Source organism: Thalassophryne amazonica, chromosome 17, assembly GCF_902500255.1.
Source record: "Thalassophryne amazonica chromosome 17, fThaAma1.1, whole genome shotgun sequence".
Taxonomy (NCBI): Eukaryota; Metazoa; Chordata; class Actinopteri; order Batrachoidiformes; family Batrachoididae; genus Thalassophryne; species Thalassophryne amazonica.
This window is the reverse complement of record NC_047119.1, coordinates 70,004,997-70,027,397: the sequence shown is the minus strand read 5'-3', so window position 1 is coordinate 70,027,397 and position 22,401 is coordinate 70,004,997. Positions and strand designations below refer to the sequence as shown.

The 22,401-nt window shown below is 40.2% G+C and overlaps 1 protein-coding gene across 1 annotated transcript in view; it reads left to right on the top strand.

The window, feature by feature from the left end:
- The window catches only part of lmo4a (LIM domain only 4a), a 59,794-nt gene extending 41,832 nt beyond the window's left edge, over positions 1-17,962 (top strand). The window contains exons 3-5 of the mRNA XM_034192825.1: positions 476-572; positions 1,014-1,172; positions 14,994-17,962. Of these exons, the coding sequence (XP_034048716.1) occupies positions 476-572; positions 1,014-1,172; positions 14,994-15,002 (265 nt within the window). The 3' untranslated portion in view covers positions 15,003-17,962. The remainder of the gene's footprint in view (positions 1-475; positions 573-1,013; positions 1,173-14,993) is intronic.
- Positions 17,963-22,401: the final 4,439 nt, after the last annotated feature.

Here is a 22,401-nt window from a genome sequence, read left to right as displayed (position 1 = left end):
CAATTGTTCCATCTTGGGGATGTTTTCAGTTTTTTTAAACATCCCTCGGGATTACATATAATTCTGTTTTGGTCATTTTGATATAAAAATGCCCATGAACGACACTTATATTACCATAACTCCCATGAATGAAGATTCTATTTATTCTAATTAGACATTTTCCTGTATACAATCAGGATTATCTGTTTCCATTTCTGTTGGGCCAATAAGACACCAAATCATATGAACATGAGAAAACTGCTATTTCTTTTTATTTATGTGGTTACCTGGGTGATGGATGTTTTAATAAAAAATAAATAAAAATTATCCAGTCAAAAACTGGTTGTCCAGGCTTAAGTCTGGATGTTTAAATATTTAGAAATTCAACCACATTTTTGCGTTATAATGGGACTGCCAGAGAAAACACGTCTGCTGAAAGCTTTGTTGTTTTCAAGACGGTTCTTGTGACAGACGAGTCATGTTTGTTTGTGTGCAGACTGTTTGGACACAGTGGAGCCTGCAGTTCTTGTGGACAGTCCATCCCTGCCAGTGAGATGGTGATGAGAGCACAAGGCAACGTTTACCACCTGAAGGTCAGAATGATGGCTGTGTGTGGGGACACACGTCTGTGGCCTCGTGCTTTCATAAAGTGCCACTGCATGCAGACGACTTCTATGTTCTGAGGAATATATACATTTATATAGTTCCTGGAGTTCAAAAGCTCCACACAGAGATTTCAGTGCAGCATCTAACCAAATAGACAAGATGTAGCATGAGTGGATCAGCCAGTAAACTCCACCAGCACAGTTTACGCCTCATTCAACTCTTCAGTTTATTTCCATTTGTTCAGATTGTTTTAAAAACCTAAACACCCAACCTGCAGACAACTGCCAAAATATAATTCACAAATTTCTACTGTGATATCTGATGTAAAGACTCAATTTGTGTGGCAGGAAAATTTTGTATTGTGAATATTTTGGAATATTGTCTCACAACATGATAAAGTTCACTATTAAATATGTCTTTCTCCACAGTGTTTTACCTGTGCAACCTGCAGAAACCGGCTGGTCCCTGGTGATCGCTTCCACTACATCAATGGGACGATCTTCTGTGAACACGACAGGCCGGGAGGAGGCCTACTCAGCACTCACCCGGCACCACTGCAGGCCAACAACATGATGACTGATCAGAAGGTAGGACAGCATGATGAGTGTGCTATCAAGAAAGCTTTGCCACATTAAAAGTAAAAATAGCAAAAGTAATAAAAGTAAAATAATATAAAATAAATAAATAAACATTTCAGAATTGTTTAGCGTGACCATACATAACTGGGGGAGAATTAATAATAATAATTATTATTATTATAAAAGATATGGTTGTGAAAGACAAATGAAACTTCTAAGTAAGAACAAAATTAAAGCATGACCATGGCCACTTGAATGTAAAAGATTTACCCATAACAGTAATGGATTGGCTACAGATCCCAGTGCAGAGAACCACAACGACTGGCAAGCAAAAGCATGTTTATTATTCCAAAAGTGGAGCTCAAAAAGCCAGTTAGCTGACTTAGCAGTAGAAAACAGGTAATGGGTCAGGCCCACGAGGAAATTACAACCCCTGGCAAAAATTATGGAATCACCGGCCTCGGAGGATGTTCATTCAGTTGTTTAATTTTGTAGAAAAAAAGCAGATCAGACATGACGCAAAACTAAAGTCATTTCAAATGGCAACATTCTGGCTTTAAGAAACACTATAAGAAATCAGGAAAAAAAATTGTGGAAGTCAGTAACGGTTACTTTTTTAGACCAAGCAGAGGGAAAAAATATGGAATCACTCAATTCTGAGGAATAAATTATGGAATCATGAAAAACAAAAGAACGCTCCAACACATCACTAGTATTTTGTTGCACCACCTCTGGCTTTTATAACAGCTTGCAGTCTCTGAGGCATGGACTTAATGAGTGACAAACAGTACTCTTCATCAATCTGGCTCCAACTTTCTCTGATTGCTGTTGCCAGATCAGCTTTGCAGGTTGGAGCCTTGTCATGGACCATTTTCTTCAACTTCCACCAAAGATTTTCAATTGGATTAAGATCCGGACTATTTGCAGGCCATGACATTGACCCTATGTGTCTTTTTGCAAGGAATGTTTTCACAGTTTTTGCTCTATGGCAAGATGCATTATCATCTTGAAAAATGATTTCATCATCCCCAAACATCCTTTCAATTGATGAAATCAAATCAATTTTATTTATATAGCGCCAAATCACAACAAACAGTCGCCCCAAGGCGCTTCACATTGCAAGGCAAGGCCATACAATAATTACGGAAAAACCCCAACGGTCAAAACGACCCCCTGTGAGCAAGCACTTGGCAACAGTGGGAAGGAAAAACTCCCTTTTAACAGGAAGAAACCTCCAGCAGAACCAGGCTCAGGGAGGGGCAGTCTTCTGCTGGGACTGGTTGGGGCTGAGGGAAAGAACCAGGAAAAAGACATGCTGTGGAGGGGAGCAGAGATCAATCACTAATGATTAAATGCAGAGTGGTGCATACAGAGCAAAAAGAGAAAGAAACAGTCAGTGCATCATGGGAACCCCCCAGCAGTCTACGTCTATAGCAGCATAACTAAGGGATGGTTCAGGGTCACCTGATCCAGCCCTAACTATAAGCTTTAGCAAAAAGGAAAGTTTTAAGCCTAATCTTAAAAGTAGAGAGGGTGTCTGTCTCCCTGATCTGAATTGGGAGCTGGTTCCACAGGAGAGGAGCCTGAAAGCTGAAGGCTCTGCCTCCCATTCTACTCTTACAAACCCTAGGAACTACAAGTAAGCCTGCAGTCTGACAGCGAAGCGCTCTATTGGGGTGATATGGTACTATGAGGTCCCTAAGATAAGAAGGGACTTGATTATTCAAAACCTTATAAGTAAGAAGAAGAATTTTAAATTCTATTCTAGAATTAACAGGAAGCCAATGAAGAGAGGCCAATATGGGTGAGACATGCTCTCTCCTTCTAGTCCCCATTAGTACTCTAGCTGCAGCATTTTGAATTAACTGAAGCCTTTTCAGGGAACTTTTAGGACAACCTGATAATAATGAATTACAGTAGTCCAGCCTAGAGTAAATAAATGCATGAATTAGTTTTTCAGCATCACTCTGAGACAAGACCTTTCTAATTTTAGAGATATTGCGCAAATGCAAAAAAGCAGTCCTACATATTTGTTTAATATGTGCATTGAATGACATATCCTGATCAAAAATGACTCCAAGATTTCCCACAGTATTACTAGAGGTCAGGGTAATGCCATCCAGAGTAAGGATCTGGTTAGACACCATGTTTCTAAGATTTGTGGGGCCAAGTACAATAACTTCAGTTTTATCTGAGTTTAAAAGCAGGAAATTAGAGGTCATCCATGTCTTTATGTCTGTAAGACAATCCTGCAGTTTAGCTAATTGGTGTGTGTCCTCTGGCTTCATGGATAGATAAAGCTGGGTATCATCTGCGTAACAATGAAAATTTAAGCAATTGATGGGATAAGAAAAGTGTCCAAAATATCAACATAAACTTGTGCATTTATTGATGATGTAATGACAGCCATCTCCCCAGTGCCTTTACCTGACATGCAGCCCCATATCATCAATGACTGTGGAAATTTACATGTTCTCTTCAGGCAGTCATCTTTATAAGTCTCATTGGAACGACACCAAACAAAAGTTCCAGCATCATCACCTTGCCCAATGCAGATTCGAGATTCATCACTGAATATGACTTTCATCCAGTCATCCACAGTCCACGATTGCTTTTCCTTAGCCCATTGTAACCTTGTTTTTTTCTGTTTAGGTGTTAATGATGGCTTTCGTTTAGCTTTTCTGTATGTAAATCCCATTTCCTTTAGGCGGTTTCTAACAGTTCAGTCACAGACGTTGACTCCAGTTTCCTCCCATTCGTTCCTCATTTGTTTTGTTGTGCATTTTCCGTTTTTGAGACATATTGCTTTAAGTTTTCTGTCTTGACGCTTTTATTTCTTCCTTGGTCTACCAGTATGTTTGCCTTTAACAACATTCCCATGTTGTTTGTATTTGGTCCAGAGTTTAGACACAGCTGACTGTGAACAACCAACATATTTTGCAACATTGCGTGATGATTTACCCTCTTTTAAAAGTTTGATAATCCTCTCCTTTGTTTCAATTTACATCTCTTGTGTTGGAGCCATGATTCATGTCAGTCCACTTGGTGCAACAGCTCTCCAAGGTGTGATCACTCCTTTTTAGATGCAGACTAACGAGCAGATCTGATTTGATGCAGGTGTTAGTTTTGGGGATGAAAATTTACAGGGTGATTCCATAATTTATTCCTCAGAATTGAGTGAGTCCATATTTTTTTTCCTCTGCTTGGTCTAAAAAAGTAACCGTTACTGACTGCCACGATTTTTTTTCCTGATTTCTTATAGTGTTTCTTAAAGCCAGAAAGTTACCATTTGAAATGACTTTAGTTTTGTGTCATGTCTGTGATCTGCTTTTTTTTCTACAAAATTAAACAACTGAATGAACATCCTCCGAGGCTGGTGATTCCATAATTTTTGGTGGTGCAGCGTCGCGCGTGTCTGTTCTGAATGACACAGAGCTCCATTAAAGTGACAGCACGTCACTTGACATGCAATCAACTTTTTTCACGGGACTCGTCAACATCGAACCCCAAATCACAAGGAGTTGGGATGGTTTGGAAAATGCAGATTTCCAAAAACTCAGTAATGCTTACATTTCCTGTGACTTCTGTTTCATTGCAGACAGTATGAAGTCAAATATTTAAAGCTTTTTGTGATCAGCTTTGTTTTGCTTATTAATATATGAGGTGCATCCAAAAAGTATCCGACATTATTTTTTTCCCCACTGGCCATGCTGCCCCCTGCAGGAAACAGCACAGACAAAGCCTGAGAGCACCCACGAAATCAACTCTTTACTAATCATAATAATTTTCCTTTCAACATTCTGCCCCTGCTGGAAGCACTTGTTTACAACAGCGCTCTCACCACACAGTCACACCAAGAGCGGCCATGAGGCCAGCTCTTTATCAATTTCAACACTCCGGTCAGGCGGAGGTCTTGAAAAATAAAGTCATACTAACGTATGGTTTTTTGAAAATACTGATAGAATAACTCCATTAATGTCAATTCTGTCATTTGTACAAAGTTAAAATATAACATATATCTTTTAATGTTGAATAAGGCACTAATTCTGAGGTTTTGTAACAAACACAGACCGCAAAGCATTCTGGGTAAAAGTGCTAAACAGTGATTGGTTCAGTAATCCATTAGGTAAACCAACACGTTAATGTGACGTGTGTCGTGTGTTGGTTTAAAGATAAATGTGCTTTTGTAAAATATTCCATTTTTATTTGTAAAAACAGGCATTTTTACGGAGCCCTGGAAGTGTCATCGCAATTGCATGTTTTAAAACTTTTATGATGTTGTAAAACGTGCACTCAATATTAGTAAGTAAGTAAGTAAATTTATTTATATAGTGCCTTTCACAGACATAAGGCCATGTACACACGTTGTCGGGTATTTGTAAAACCGACTGAAGATTCCAGTCCAGTCGAAGATTCAAACTTCTGTACTATGGAAACCACCTGGACAACTGAGAGCCTACACAGAAAAATTGTTTGAAAGAAAACAATAAGTAATGCACTCAAACACCATGGCATGTATGCACACACACTCACAAGACTCCATTGACGAGGTAAAAGTATGTTGATGCTCGTTTAAAGTTTGCTGCACAACATTTTGACAAGCCAGTGAAATACTGATCCAATGAGACCGGAATTGAACACTTTGGATGCTGTTATACACACCATGTTTGAAGGTCAAATGGCCCCAAAAACACCACACCAACAGTGAAGTTTGGAGGTGGAACATCATGGTGTGGAGCTGTTTATCAGCATCCTGCACTGGCAAACATAACATAATTAAAGGAAGGATGAATGAAAAACTGTGATTCAAACTGTGGTTTTGTGCATGAAGCCTCTACTTGCCTCTACTGGTGGTTGGCTCTCACTGCGGTATTGTATCACTTCCTGTTCCGGAGCACAGCGGTGTTTTGCTGTATCTGTTAGCTGTTTAATCTGCGTAGTTAGATTGATCTAGATCAGTGATTTTCAACCTTTTTTGAGCCGCGGCACCTTTTTATATTTACAAAATCCTGCGGCACACCACTGTCATGTGTCACGTGTCACGCACCACTAACTCGACTGTCTCTACACGGTGCGTTAGCACATTAGCAACACGTGCGGTACAGATATGACATAACATAGTATACTATAGTCATGGAGCTGTATATAAGAACTAGAGAGCGCAGTCCCAATGCTGCACATTAAACGAAAACGTCCCTTCATGGACAGCGACATGACGTCTCCTAACCGGGCAAAATATTGACGAAGTACCCGGATGTTAATGCATTTTCAATGGAGATTCGCGACTGAACACACTCAGAAAAATGCTCGCAAAATACGTGTTAAAATGCCATTTTGTCCTGGATATCGAGCCAGTAAAATTTAATTACATTAAATTAAGTTAATTAAGTTAAGCTGTGCTGCTCGGCTGAGCTGCTGCTGTGTTCAACGCAGCGCGGCTCCTAAAACCATCACAATACATTTATATATATTATATTTTTACACAATTATCCTTTATTGACCGAGTTTCATTCATGAAGTCAGCGGCGTGTGTGTGCACATTTCTGTGTGTGTGGCAGCACAGCACCGGTCATTAATCTCATTATTTTAAGGTGCAAAAAAAAAACAAAAAAAAAACTCCCCAGTCTTGTCGAACAAGTTTTAGTCACTAACGACAAGAATTTTAACTAGACATTGGTCTAGCAGTGGAAAATATCAACTAGACATAAGTGAAATTAATGATCCGTGTCATCGGGTGACACAGGTACAGCAGGAGACATACAGCTGTTTATCATCCAAATATCACGGACAAAGTGACAATAACCAAAACCACTTACTCCCTTGTTCCTCCATTTGTGACTGCCAACATGCGCAGCTTTCCAGCAAATTCCACCTGTTTCTTGACGAGACTAAGTGAACTTCTACGCACACAAATCACTAACTTGCCCGGAATTAAAACGGCGATCACGCCTCCTTGTCGGCACACGGCTCAGCGCTACTGCGCACTTTGCTGCCATCTACTGGAATAAAAGAGCATTACACCATCTGCCACACTATTACAGCACATACACCCGATAATGGTGATATTTGATAATTGCCCACGGCACCCCTGACAATTGATCACGGCCGCGGCACCCCGGTTGAGAATCACTGATCAGTGTGTCTCTGTATCACTTCCTGTTCTGGAGCACAGCGGTGTCTTGCTGTATCTGTTAGCTGTTTAATCTGCGCAGTTAGATTGATCTAGTTAACTAGATAACGATTTGTTTCACAGTGTAATCTTCACGTGCCTTAACTAAAGCACTCCCTCTTCTGAATCACCTCTAAATTATTTACACATTATTCACTTTGTGTGTTTTTAGGAATCCGCTAGCTTAGCGCTGCTACTAGCTCTTAGCCAGTTTAGCATGGCGGCTTCTCCTGTCTCTCCCGCACTTTTCTGCTCTGGGTGTGAAATGTTTAGTTATTCCTCGGCCTCCTTTAGCAGTAATGGTACTTGTAATAAGTGTAGCTTATTCGTAGCTTTGGAGGTCAGGCTGGGCGAATTGGAGACTCGGCTCCGCACCGTGGAAAATTCTACAGCTAGCCAGGCCCCTGTAGTCGGTGCAGACCAAGGTAACTTAGCCGCCGTTAGTTCCCTTCCAGCAGATCCCGAGCAGCTGGGAAAGCAGGCTGACTGGGTGACTGTGAGGAGGAAGCGTAGCCCTAAACAGAAGCCCCGTGTACACCGCCAACCCGTTCACATTTCTAACCGTTTTTCCCCACTCGGCGACACACCCGCCGAGGATCAAACTCTGGTTATTGGCGACTCTGTTTTGAGAAATGTGAAGTTAGCGACACCAGCAACCATAGTCAAATGTCTTCCGGGGGCCAGAGCAGGCGACATTGAAGGAAATTTGAAACTGCTGGCTAAGGCTAAACGTAAATTTGGTAAGATTGTAATTCACGTCGACAGTAATGACACCCAGTTACGCAAATTGGAGGTCACTAAAATTAATATTGAATCGGTGTGTAACTTTGCAAAAACAATATCGGACTCTGTAGTTTTCTCTGGGCCCCTCCCCAATCGGACCGGGAGTGACATGTTTAGCCGCATGTTCTCCTTGAATTGCTGGCTGGCTGAGTGGTGCAGCTTCTCTCCCCCTGCCATCCCCTCATTACCCCATCCCCATACAGACGGTGCCTGCTCCCAGACCACCAATAACCAGCAAAAATCTATTTAAGCATAAAAATTCAAAAAGAAAAAATAATATAGCACCTTCAACTGCACCACAGACTAAAACAGTTAAATGTGGTCTATTAAACATTAGGTCTCTCTCTTCTAAGTCCTTGTTAGTAAATTATATAATAATTGATCAACATATTGATTTATTCTGCCTTATAGAAACCTGGTTACAGCAGGATGAATATGTTAGTTTAAATGAGTCAACACCCCCGAGTCACACTAACTGCCAGAACGCTCATAGCACGGGCCGAGGCGGAGGATTAGCAACAGTCTTCCATTCCAGCTTATTAATTAATCCAAAACCCAGACAGAGCTTTAATTCATTTGAAAGATTGACTCTTAGTCTTGTCCATCCAAATTGGAAGTCCCAAAAACCAGTTTTATTTGTTATTATCTATCGTCCACCTGGTCGTTACTGTGAGTTTCTCTGTGAAGTTTCAGACCTTTTGTCTGACTTAGTGCTTAGCTCAGATAAGATAATTATAGTGGGTGATTTTAACATCCACACAGATGCTGAGAATGACAGTCTTTCAGAAAGCGCTGTAACTAGGTTTAAGGATATGATTCCTTCTTTATGTTCTCTAATGCCATATACCAACACAGTGCAGAGTAGCTACCTAAACTCTGTGAGTGAGATAGAGTATCTTGTCAGTAGTTTTACATCCTCATTGAAGACAACTCTGGATGCTGTAGCTCCTCTGAAAAAGAGAGCCTTAAATCAGAAGTGCCTGACTCCGTGGTATAACTCACAAACTCGCAGCTTAAAGCAGACAACCCGTAAGTTGGAGAGGAAATGGCGTCTCACTAATTTAGAAGATCTTCACTTAGCCTGGAAAAAGAGTCTGTTGCTCTATAAAAAAGCCCTCCGTAAAGCTAGGACATCTTTCTACTCATCACTAATTGAAGAAAATAAGAACAACCCCAGGTTTCTTTTCAGCACTGTAGCCAGGCTGACAAAGAGTCAGAGCTCTATTGAGCCGAGTATTCCTTTAACTTTAACTACTAATGACTTCATGACTTTCTTTGCTAATAAAATTTTAACTATTAGAGAAAAAATTACTCATAACCATCCCAAAGACATATCGTTATCTTTGGCTGCTTTCAGTGATGCCGGTATTTGGTTAGACTCTTTCTCTCCGATTGTTCTGTCTGAGTTATTTTCATTAGTTACTTCCTCCAAACCATCAACATGTCTATTAGACCCCATTCCTACCAGGCTGCTCAAGGAAGCCCTACCATTAATTAATGCTTTGATCTTAAATATGATCAATCTATCTTTATTAGTTGGCTATGTACCACAGGCTTTTAAGGTGGCAGTAATTAAACCATTACTTAAAAAGCCATCACTTGACCCAGCTATCTTAGCTAATTATAGGCCAATTTCCAACCTTCCTTTTCTCTCAAAAATTCTTGAAAGGGTAGTTGTAAAACAGCTAACTGATCATCTGCAGAGGAATGGTCTATTTGAAGAGTTTCAGTCAGGTTTTAGAATTCATCATAGTACAGAAACAGCATTAGTGAATGTTACAATTGATCTTCTTATGGCCTCAGACAGTGGACTCATCTCTGTGCTTGTTCTGTTAGACCTCAGTGCTGCTTTTGATACTGTTGACCATAAAATTTTATTACAGAGATTAGAGCATGCCATAGGTATTAAAGGCACTGCACTGCGGTGGTTTGAATCATATTTATCTAATAGATTACAATTTGTTCATGTAAATGGGGAATCTTCTTCACAGACTAAGGTTAATTATGGAGTTCCACAAGGTTCTGTGCTAGGACCAATTTTATTCACTTTATACATGCTTCCCTTAGGCAGTATTATTAGACAGCATTGCTTAAATTTTCATTGTTACGCAGATGATACCCAGCTTTATCTATCCATGAAGCCAGAGGACACACACCAATTAGCTAAACTGCAGGATTGTCTTACAGACATAAAGACATGAATGACCTCTAATTTCCTGCTTTTAAACTCAGATAAAACTGAAGTTATTGTACTTGGCCCCACAAATCTTAGAAACATGGTGTCTAACCAAATCCTTACTCTGGATGGCATTACCCTGATCTCTAGTAATACTGTGAGAAATCTTGGAGTCATTTTTGATCAGGATATGTCATTCAATGCGCATATTAAACAAATATGTAGGACTGCTTTTTTGCATTTGCGCAATATCTCTAAAATTAGAAAGGTCTTGTCTCAGAGTGATGCTGAAAAACTAATTCATGCATTTATTTCCTCTAGGCTGGACTATTGTAATTCATTATTATCAGGTTGTCCTAAAAGTTCCCTGAAAAGCCTTCAGTTAATTCAAAATGCTGCAGCTATAGTACTGACAGGGACTACTCTGATGTGATCAGAGTGATGCTGAAAAACTAATTCATGCATTTATTTCCTCTAGGCTGGACTATTGTAATTCATTATTATCAGGTTGTCCTAAAAGTTCCCTAAAAAGCCTTCAGTTAATTCAAAATGCTGCAGCTAGAGTACTGACGGGGACTAGAAGGAGAGAGCATATCTCACCCATATTGGCCTCTCTTCATTGGCTTCCTGTTAATTCTAGAATAGAATTTAAAATTCTTCTTCCTACTTATAAGGTTTTGAATAATCAGGTCCCATCTTATCTTAGGGACCTCATAGTACCATATCACCCCAATAGAGCGCTTCGCTCTCAGACTGCAGGCTTACTTGTAGTTCCTAAGCTTTGTAAGAGTAGAATGGGAGGCAGAGCCTTCAGCTTTCAGGCTCCTCTCCTGTGGAACCAGCTCCCAATTCAGATCAGGGAGACAGACACCCTCTCTACTTTTAAGATTAGGCTTAAAACTTTCCTTTTTGCTAAAGCTTATAGTTAGGGCTGGATCAGGTGACCCTGAACCATCCCTTAGTTATGCTGCTATAGACGTAGACTGCTGGGGGGTTCCCATGATGCACTGTTTCTTTCTCTTTTTGCTCTGTATGCACCACTCTGCATTTAATCATTAGTGATTGATCTCTGCTGTCTTCCACAGCATGGGGTTTTTATGTAATTATTGTATGGCCTTGCCTTACAATATAAAGCGCCTTGGGGCAACTGTTTGTTGTGATTTGGTGCTATATAAATAAAATTGATTTGATATGATTTAATTTAAAAATCAGCTGCGACCTACCTGGATGATGAAGATGAAACGAGGGTGGACATTTCAGCAAGACGATGATCCCAAACACACAGCCAAGGAAACTCTCTGTTGGTTTCATAGAATGTAAATAAAGCAGCTAGAATGACTTGAATCACACAGAAAATCTATGGAAAGAACTAAAGATCCTAGTTCAAAGAAGAGGTCCACGGAATCGTCAGGATTTGAAGAATGTTTGTGTTTAAGAATGAACCAGAATCACAGCTGACCAATGCATGAGACTATTTTCTCCATACAGGAGGCTTCTTAAAGCTTCATTATCAACAAAGACTTTAGTATGAAGTATTAAATAAATATCCGTCATGGTGTTTGATACTTTTTCCCTGTCATTCCATTTTTCTTGCAACATAACTTAATTTCTGTACTTACCTGTTCTGGTTTCATTGCATGTGTGGATTACTTCCAGGTTGTTTCCGACATCTGGTGAAAACTTCATGTCAATAGCACGTTCAGGAAAATATTTACTGAGAAAATGGTGATGTGTTCAATACTTATTTTAACTAGTGTATGCTTATAGCCCACTTTTTATTTTATGAAACTACACTTAGTGATTTTCTTGCCAGTTTTCTTGTTTTAGCCAAGGATCCTCTGGTCATAAACCCACCTCTCTAACCCCAAGACCATCAAGCCATTGTGCAGCCACTGGTTTATGTATTACCTGAAGACACGTGCGTCTTATAAATACAAGTGCTATCCAATACAAGTAGATGTCAGTTTACCCAAGTACACTTACAATTTCCACTGTCTGCCTGTCAGTATACACCAAATAGACTTTTGGAATACCTGTCAACAGTATAAGCTAAATAGGTTACTAAAGTGTTTCTCTGCTAAGTACATAACAAGTAAACTGTGCATTTCCTTACAAAAAAAATTTATGCAAGTTTACCAGCAGTATACATATTTAAAAACACACAAGCAAGGATGTGATTCTGTAACAGAGGCATCCGAGGAAAAGTAAACCCTTTATGGATGAATGCATCCATCTTACCCACTGATCAGAATTCAGTGTCGTCCAGAGGAGCAGACGCTCAGAAACAGTCAGGAATAACTCACTGTTACCCCCCTATAACAGCGAGTCCTTGTTTTAGGTTAGTAATACAGTAGTGTTCAGAATAATAGTAGTGCTGTTGGGGAAAGTGTATTGACACGGAACCACAACAGGGGGCGCAAATGAACGGTCAATAGATGAGCCAAAAGGTAACAATTTAATGTTGTGAATGTGCACAACGATGATACAGACAATCACAGAATCTGACACCAGTCAATATACCAAGGTGACGTGTGGGCAGGCTCGAGGATAGAAGACGTCTGTCCTGATAAGAGCCGGAACCACACGATTTCCACCGCCACAGAACCCGGAGAATACTGGAGCCGCCAAGTCCCAAATTCCCAGGTGATCACTGTCCCCGACTGTCGGATCTGGTACTGCTGGCGAAGAGCAAAGACAGTCAAGTGTGGGTGTGTGTACACCCAGTAACAAAAACAGTCAGAAGGTGGAAAGTCACCTCCACCTCTAATCACACACACGTGCAGCTCCTGTTACACCACTTATCTGGTTGGGGGGTGAAGCGAAGCCGTCGCTGATCACACCAAACGCCAATCCCACAGATAAGGAAACACTTACAGGAAAACGGCTGCAAAGAAGTTCAGACTGTTAGTCAATGTTTTCAGTTTAGCAGAGAATTACCTTCACAGGTAGATGATATCTCGGCAGCGAGGTGGAGATGACATCCGGCTTTTATGGAGTGATGAAATGTTGGGTGACAGCTGTCATGAGTTGATGTGTGACAGCTGTCACTCCCGGTTGTGTCCGTGGCGGCAGCGCCCTCTCGTGCCTGAAGCCCGCACTTCAGGCAGGGCGCCCTCTGGTGGTGGGCCAGCAGTACCTCCTCTTCTGGCGGGCCACACAACAAGTGCTATGTGACTAAAAACATTAATCCAAGTTTTGAGTATATTTCTTATTGTTACATGGGAAACAAGGTACCAGTAGATTCAGTAGATTCTCACAAATCCAACAAGACCAAGCATTCATGATATGCACACTCTTAAGGCTATGAAATTGGCCTATTAGTAAAAAAAAGTAGAAAAGGGGGTGTTCACAATAACAGTAGCATCTGCTGTTGACGCTACAAACTCAAAACTATTATGTTCAAACTGCTTTTTTAGCAATCCTGTGAATCACTAAACTAGTATTTAGTTGTATAACCACAGTTTTTCATGATTTCTACACATCTGCGAGGCATTAATTTTGTTGGTTTGGAACCAAGATTTTGCTCGTTTACTAGTGTGCTTGGGGTCATTGTCTTGTTGAAACACTCATTTCAAGGGCATGTCCTCTTCAGCATAAGGCAACATGACTTCAAGTATTTTGACATATCCAAACTGATCCATGATACCTGGTATGTGATATATAGGCCCAACACCATAGTAGGAGAAACATGCCCATATCATGATGCTTGCACCACCATGCTTCACTGTCTTCACTGTGAACTGTGGCTTGAATTCAGAGTTTGGGGGTCGTCTCACAAACTGTCTGTGACCCTTGGACCCAAAAAGAACAATTTTACTCTCATCAGTCCACAAAATATTCCTCCATTTCTCTTTAGGCCAATTGATGTGTTCTTTGGCAAATTGTAACCTCTTCTGCACGTCTTTTATTTAACAGAGGGACTTTGCGGGGGATTCTTGCAAATAAATTAGCTTCACACAGGCGTCTTCTAACTGTCACAGCACTTACAGGTAACTCCAGACTGTCTTTGCTCATCCTGGAGCTGATCAGTGGGTGAGCCTTTGCCATTCTGGTTATTCTTCTATCCATTTTGATGGTTGTTTTCCATTTTCTTCCACATGTCTTTGGTTTTTTGTCCATTTTAAAGCATTGGAGATCATTGTAGATGAACAGCCTATAATGTTTTGCACCTGTGTATAAGTTTTCCCCTCTCCAATCAACTTTTTAATCAAACTATGCTGTTCTTCTGAACAATGTCTTGAACATCCCATTTTCCTCAGGCTTTCAAAGAGAAAAGCATGTTCAACAGGTGCTGGCTTCATCCTTAAATAGGGGACACCTGATTCACATCTGTTTGTTCCACAAAATTGACAAACTCACTGACTGAATGTCACACTACTATTATTGTGAACACCCCCTTTTCTACTTTTTTTACTAACAGCCCAATTTCACAGCCTTAAGAGTGTGCATATCATGAATGCTTGGTCTTGTTGGATTTGTGAGAATCTACTGAATCTACTGGTACCTTGTTTCCCATGTAACAATAAGAAATATACTCAAAACCTGGATTAATCTTTTCAGTCACATAGCACTACTATTATTCTGACCACTACTGTACGTATGTGCCGTAAACTGCCTGAAGAATAAAGATAAGTTGATGTAAAAACAGATTCCGTATTCTGGTGTTTGTAAGATGAAGTGAGTTCTGTTGTCACTTTCACAGGTCTGCTGAGGAACATCAGAGGAACACCAGAGGAACGGAGATGTGTGCCTTCTTCCCCACCCGCTGTTTGTCCGACTCTTCATCACGTTTTCCTGAATGTAAAACCTGCAGCTGCTCCGTATGAGTTGATCTTGCTCCTTTTGGAGGTCGATAATAGTACACCATGAAGTCATTCATTGTGTGATTTCTACGTCCCAAAAAACTCAGAATTTGGAGGAGTGAGATCTTGTCCAGTGCTTCATGGACGGGTGGAGGATGCTGGAGGACTTTTGTGTGTGTCTCAGACAGTCACAGCAAAGCAGACATGCTGTAGTGTTCCCTCCACATGGAGAGGAGCTGTGGGCTGGAGGACTAATGTGGCCTCTCATGTGCTTCTCGTTGCTGCATGTTTCTCTCAGTCACAGAGAACGTAGCAGAAACACGTCTTATGGAACAAAAAAGACATTTTCTCTGTGTGACTGCAGAAAACACTTCAGTTTGTCTTTTTGGTATTTGCAGACCTCCAGCCAGGCCGAAAACATCTCCAGGGCTCCAACACAAAAAACGTCTATTCTGGAATCCTGGACAGATCAAACATTTCCCACCAGCTTTCGTAATTTTTTGTTCTTCATCCTGTGGACAATCCCACAAACAGCTGTGGCTGAACATGTGACCTCGCTGGCACAGTTTGCCTCTGACTCCGTCATGAAGGAGCGCTCCAGTGGTGCTGCATGAACTTCAAACTGCATCAACGTTTTAACAGTTTTGTTTGTGAGGAATTGATGGTTTTTCTGCAAACCAAGAATCAGTTACAAAAGAAGTGAACTCAAACTGACCTAAAAACATGATGTACTCAGATTATAAAGCAGCCTTTATTTATTCAAGACGTTTGTACAACAGTTGAGTTTAAAGCTGATTTTTATTGATCTTCAGGCTGGTTGTCTGTTGGATTTATAATCTCAACACTCGTGTTTGTGTGGAACAAATATGAACACTTTGTCTCCTCATGAATTCCTTTCTCTGTTAAAATCTGTAGCCTGGGGGCTTCTTTTTAATGAGTCATGGTGCCATGATCCAGTGGTGGGCACAGTTCCGCTAATCCGCTAACCGCTAATTATCGAAGCTAATGTTTTAATTATTGGATTAGCTTTTCAAACAAAGAGACAGAGGTGGTGATTGATTGTTTAGGTTTGTGATTGTGGTGCTTTTGAAAGTTAGCTGTAGCTTCCAATAAATTTTTGGGTTGTTTATCGGTTTAGCTTTATATAAGATAACTTTTCAGTTAGCTGATTAGCTGTTATTGAAGCTAACTTTTTGGTTAGCTGTGCCCACCGCTGCCAAGATCCTACGACAGCGTGTTCGGCTCACGGGGGGAAAACCAATCACAGGTCAACCGTTACCAAAAGCTGTAAATTACAACCCCAAAACAGAAAAAAAAATGGAACAATATGATAAATGCAGGAAAAAAACTGATTCTTATGTTCACTTTGACTTCTGTTTCATCAGACAGTTTGAACTCAAGACCTACTGGTCAACCAAGGAAAAACATTTTGCCTGGAGTCCTACTTCAGCAACAAACAACATTTGGAGCGTAATTTGGGGAGAACATAACTTTTATGCAAAGCAACCAAGATAACTGGAACTTTGGGTCAGTACACAGACTGAAGTTTAAGTAGGATTTATTACAATTTTTATGGGTTCTGTTTTTTTTGGGGGGCGGGGGGTCACCCTGTATTTGTTAATATTCATCTATTCCCACATTTAAGGCTTCAAACACATTCCAAGAGAAAAAAGATGGGAGGGGTCAGTTTATTCTAAATAAAAGGATTAAATTGTCAATTTTACAAGTCATGTGATGAACACATGAACAATCACTGAGTACCGTACGTGTTGCACTTCATTTACATCAAACATTAACAAATACAATGTGGTGTTGTGTGGTAAATCAGTGTCAAGTAGGCACCTGTCAAAAATTGAGTGCCCATGATGGAAGGAGTCTAATGAGGGAAGCCACCAAGAAAGAATTACAGGCTTCTGTGGATGTGAGTGGAGAAACTGGGAATGGTGCAGCATTTGTCTGTTGTGTCCCCGTTCACAACTTTATATTGGCGTGGAGTCGAGAAAGAGTATAACAGATCTAGTCTAGGCTCAGGTTTCGCATAGCTTTTGGGAAACTACCACTGAAATTTTTGCATGTTCCTTTTAATAAAATCCTTCTCTGTACCACTTCATCATGACGCTGTGTAACTGGTGAAGCAACAGACAAAAGCTTCAACAACATCCACAACAGCCTTTAACTCCTTCAGATTAGTCTGTGTGTCTTAGTGGCTTCCCTCACTTGTCTTCTTCCAGCATGGTCACTCAGTTTTTCAGAACTGCCTATTTACCGCAAAGCACCGCACTGATTTTATTTCTTAATGAAATGTTCCTGTCTTTGTTCCTTCACTTGTCTCAAGAAAACTGGCTGTAAAAGTGATTCTTTAATCCCAACTTTTTTTTTTAAATGTGTCACAGGTTTTAAATGCAGGAATGGTTGTATTTTAATAAATAAGAAGTTGAACACACAAAAAAATCTTGTGTTCATATGAAATAGATGTCAAAGTAAATATAAGAATATCTGTGTGATTATTTTTTGGTTGTTTCTTTTAATTTGCATTTTCAATGTCTCTAGTTTTTCTGATTTGTGGTTGTATGATTTTAATTTAAAACAAAAAAGTTTTATTACACATTGTTTTGAGAACAGTCATAATTAGTTGCAGTAGTTGGAGCCCTAAAGCGTTTTCTTTTTTGTCACATGTAACTGGATTGTATTCCGCTGCAGTTACCCGAAGATGAAAAAGGATCATTTCTGTGCACTTTGGTGGAATGTCAGTGGGAAGCTTGTTGAAGGCTCTGAGTGCTTCGAAATCCTGCCTCACAGTAAAAAAAAAAAAAAGACATTTGGTTTCCGCCAAGCCTGATTCCTTTCTGTGTGCAGTTTCTTCTCTCTGCATCTTCCAACCATCACCAAATACATGCAAAGGTGGACACACGTGTGCCTCAATCTGATGTGGAGTCAGTATGATGAGGCTGGACCACGAAGGCTTCAGACCGCCCTCAGCAGATTTACTGTAGTGGACAAACCCCTCGATTCATCACTCACAGGTTTTTGAAGCTCACGTGAAACCGACTGAATTTGTAGGTGCAGTTTGTGAAAGCGAAAACTGACTATGAAACTATTTTTTCCCCAGATTACTTGGATTTAATGTGTATTGACTGAATAAGTAAGACTGTCACTGTTCGTAAAGGTCTTTGAGCGTTCTGTTTGGCATTTAACTGTACAATCAACAGCTTCTCTCAATATTGTGATTTTGTTCTCATATATAGCAGGAGGTGGTAATGGTAGAAAATATTTTTTTTTCCAAATATGCTTACATCCACTTCAGAGATTGTGCATTGTGTAATTTGGGAGATATTTCCTATAGGAAGTGGGTGTCTACCATGACAAAAAAAAACCCCACCCCATGCAAAAAAGAAAACTACAATATATACTGTAATTTTAACATCTTTTGAAATATTAGAATGTCATTGTTTTGACTTCATGATTAGTTTTGATGAACCCTGCATTGAACACAACATTCAAGTTTATGATATATAATTCTCCTGACTTGGTAGTACTTGTTTTAGAGAAGTCACAAAAGCTACATAAGTACTGATATTATTACAGTGATCATGCAATTAATTACACATGTAATTTCAAGTCTCAGCATGGCAAGTTGTAGTAAATCAAGTGTCATGGCCAAGCCAAAAACAAGATCTCAGGCTAAAGAATTTGATAAAACCTTTGACAATGGTTTATGTTTTTAATGCCGGTATTTGGTTAGACTCTTTCTCTCCGATTGTTCTGAGATATTTTTCATTAGTTACTTCCTCCAAACCATCAACATGTCTATTAGACCCCATTCCTACCAGGCTGCTCAAGGAAGCCCTACCATTAATTAATGCTTCGATCTTAAATATGATCAATCTATCTTTGTTAGTTGGCTATGTACCACAGGCTTTTAAGGTGGCAGTAATTAAACCATTACTTAAAAAGCCATCACTTGACCCAGCTATCTTAGCTAATTATAGGCCAATCTCCAACCTTCCTTTTCTCTCAAAAATTCTTGAAAGGGTAGTTGTAAAACAGCTAACTGATCATCTGCAGAGGAATGGTCTATTTGAAGAGTTTCAGTCAGATTTCAGAATTCATCATAGTACAGAAACAGCATTAGTGAAGGTTACAAATGATCTTATGGCCTCAGACAGTGGACTCATCTCTGTGCTTGTTCTGTTAGACCTCAGTGCTGCTTTTGATACTGTTGACCATAAAATTTTATTAGAGATTAGAGCATGCCATAGGTATTAAAGGCACTGCGCTGCGGTGGTTTGAATCATATTTATCTAATAGATTACAATTTGTTCATGTAAATGGGGAGTCTTCTTCACAGACTAAGGTTAATTATGGAGTTCCACAAGGTTCTGTGCTAGGACCAATTTTATTCACTTTATACATGCTTCCCTTAGGCAGTATTATTAGACGGTATTGCTTAAATTTTCATTGTTACGCAGATGATACCCAGCTTTATCTATCCATGAAGCCAGAGGACACACACCAATTAGCTAAACTGCAGGATTGTCTTACAGACAAAGACATGGATGACCTCTAATTTCCTGCTTTTAAACTCAGATAAAACTGAAGTTATTGTACTTGGCCCCACAAATCTTAGAAACATGGTGTCTAACCAGATTCTTACTCTGGATGGCATTACCCTGACCTCTAGTAATACTGTGAGAAATCTTGGAGTCATTTTTGATCAGGATATGTCATTCAATGTGCATATTAAACAAATATGTAGGACTGCTTTTTTGTATTTGCGCAATATCTCTAAAATTAGAAAGGTCTTGTCTCAGAGTGATGCTGAAAAACTAATTCATGCATTTATTTCCTCTAGGCTGGACTATTGTAATTCATTATTATCAGGTTGTCCTAAAAGTTCCCTGAAAAGCCTTCAGTTAATTCAAAATGCTGCAGCTAGAGTACTGACGGGGACTAGGAGAGAGCATATCTCACCCATATTGGCCTCTCCTCATTGGCTTCCTGTTAATTCTAGAATAGAATTTAAAATTCTTCTTCTTACTTATAAGGTTTTGAATAATCAGGTCCCATCTTATCTTAGGGACCTCGTAGTACCATATCACCCCAATAGAGCGCTTCGCTCTCAGACTGCAGGCTTACTTGTAGTTCCTAGGGTTTGTAAGAGTAGAATGGGAGGCAGAGCCTTCAGCTTTCAGGCTCCTCTCCTGTGGAACCAGCTTCCAATTCGGATCAGGGAGACAGACACCCTCTCTACTTTTAAGATTAGGCTTAAAACTTTCCTTTTTGCTAAAGCTTATAGTTAGGGCTGGATCAGGTGACCCTGAACCATCCCTTAGTTATGCTGCTATAGACTTAGACTGCTGGGGGGTTCCCATGATGCACTGAGTGTTTCTTTCTCTTTTTGCTCTGTATGCACCACTCTGCATTTAATCATTAGTGATTGATCTCTGCTCCCCTCCACAGCATGTGTTTTTCCTGGTTCTCTCCCTCAGCCCCAACCAGTCCCAGCAGAAGACTGCCCCTCCCTGAGCCTGGTTCTGTTGGAGGTTTCTTCCTGTTAAAAGGGAGTATTTCCTTCCCACTGTCGCCAAGTGCTTGCTCACAGGGGGTCGTTTTGACCATTGAGGTTTTTCCGTAATTATTGTATGGCTTTTGCCTTACAATATAAAGCGCCTTGGGGCAACTGTTTGTGATTTGGTGCTATATAAATAAAATTGATTTGATTTGATTAGAGTTTTTGAAGAGCACCGCCTCCTCCTAAGTTCTGTTATTCACACAGTGTTACTGAAATAAAACCTTTGTGAAAGTTTTTGAAGAGCATGGACAAACTTTACACATAGCGGAATAGCCAGATAATTGAAAATAGACCATACTTTGTTACATTCAAGGGGTGGGGGGTTATTTTCAAGATATAGGATTAATTTTGATGCCAAAATGCTGGTATTATGAATCATTTCCCAGGTGGATGTATAGAAAGTCTGACGTGATTTTACCACCTCCTGCTATCATATATTCTCACTCATCTTCAACCGCGTATCTGGGATTGGGTCGCGGGGCTTCTCATATATTCCCTCATTAAATATTGTATTTATTTTGGTAACATGATTTTTCTAATAAATATAGATTTATCTTAGTGTTTTTATGACTGTCCTGATGTCATAGTACATGTCTTCATGTCAAGGTACAACTTTTCTGTCATATGAATTCCCAAATTTAGACTTTAATCACTTCATCTTCTTCACAGAATATTTCTGATAGTGTCCCTGCTACTGTCATAAATTGCAGTTTTAATTAAAAAAAATTCAAGCCTGGAAAAGTGTTTGTAATTCAATGTATGAATATTATTCTACACATTCCACTGTTATCCTGATTTAGCTGCTGTTCTTGTTGTTGTTGTCGTCCTTTCAGCTGCTCCCATTTGTTCGGGGTCACCACAGCGGATACAGCCAGATCCGCATTGGTACTTAGCACAATTTTTACGCCGGATGCCCTTCCTGACGTAAATCCAGTTTTACCTGGAGAAGCATACACAGCCCCTGGTGTTCCAAAGAGGTCTCCCATCCAAGTACTAAACAGGCCCCACACTGCTTAGCTTTTGAGATCTGATGGGATCAGACTCACACAGAGCAGATCGGCTGCCCTGATTTAACTTCATTGACAAACATGAAAAGCTTATTACAGATGCATTTGGAGTGTGTCAAACTGCACACTGCTATTTGCACCATGGGTCATCTGTGCACAGGGCACGAAGATTAATCCAACATTTAGACAATGGGCTCAGTAGGTAAGAGAAGTGAGAGGTTTTCTGTTGCACCAAAGCTCCCTGAGGTGAAGCAGTTGCGTGCCTTGTTCCTGCAGCTCCTCCTCCTGATCCCCATGTTCCCATCAGGTACAGACAGACAGTTGTTCCTCAGCCCACCTGAGGTCAGCTTCAGCGTACCCACCCCCCCAAACTCCAAGGAGTGGTAAAGCGTGAAAACAAACCATTAAATAAAGATTTAGTTGATTTTCAGCGCTTAGTGTTTTTGGGTGATTTTATGTCTCGTATAATCTTTGTGGATCTTTCCAGTCTATTCTCACTCCCAGGTTGTTGCATTTTGACTTGCCTTGACTTGACCCTTCAAGACGTAGTGGTGCACAAGATGGCACATTAAGAAACAGCAGCCTCATTTCTCTGTAATACCACCAATACAGACAATCTACTTGAGTCCCACGTCATCCGTCAACACAGCAGGGAACATTTAGCAATGGTTTGGGTTTGGTTTATGGTCAAGGTTAGGACTGATGTCAGTAATTCCTTGCATCTCAACC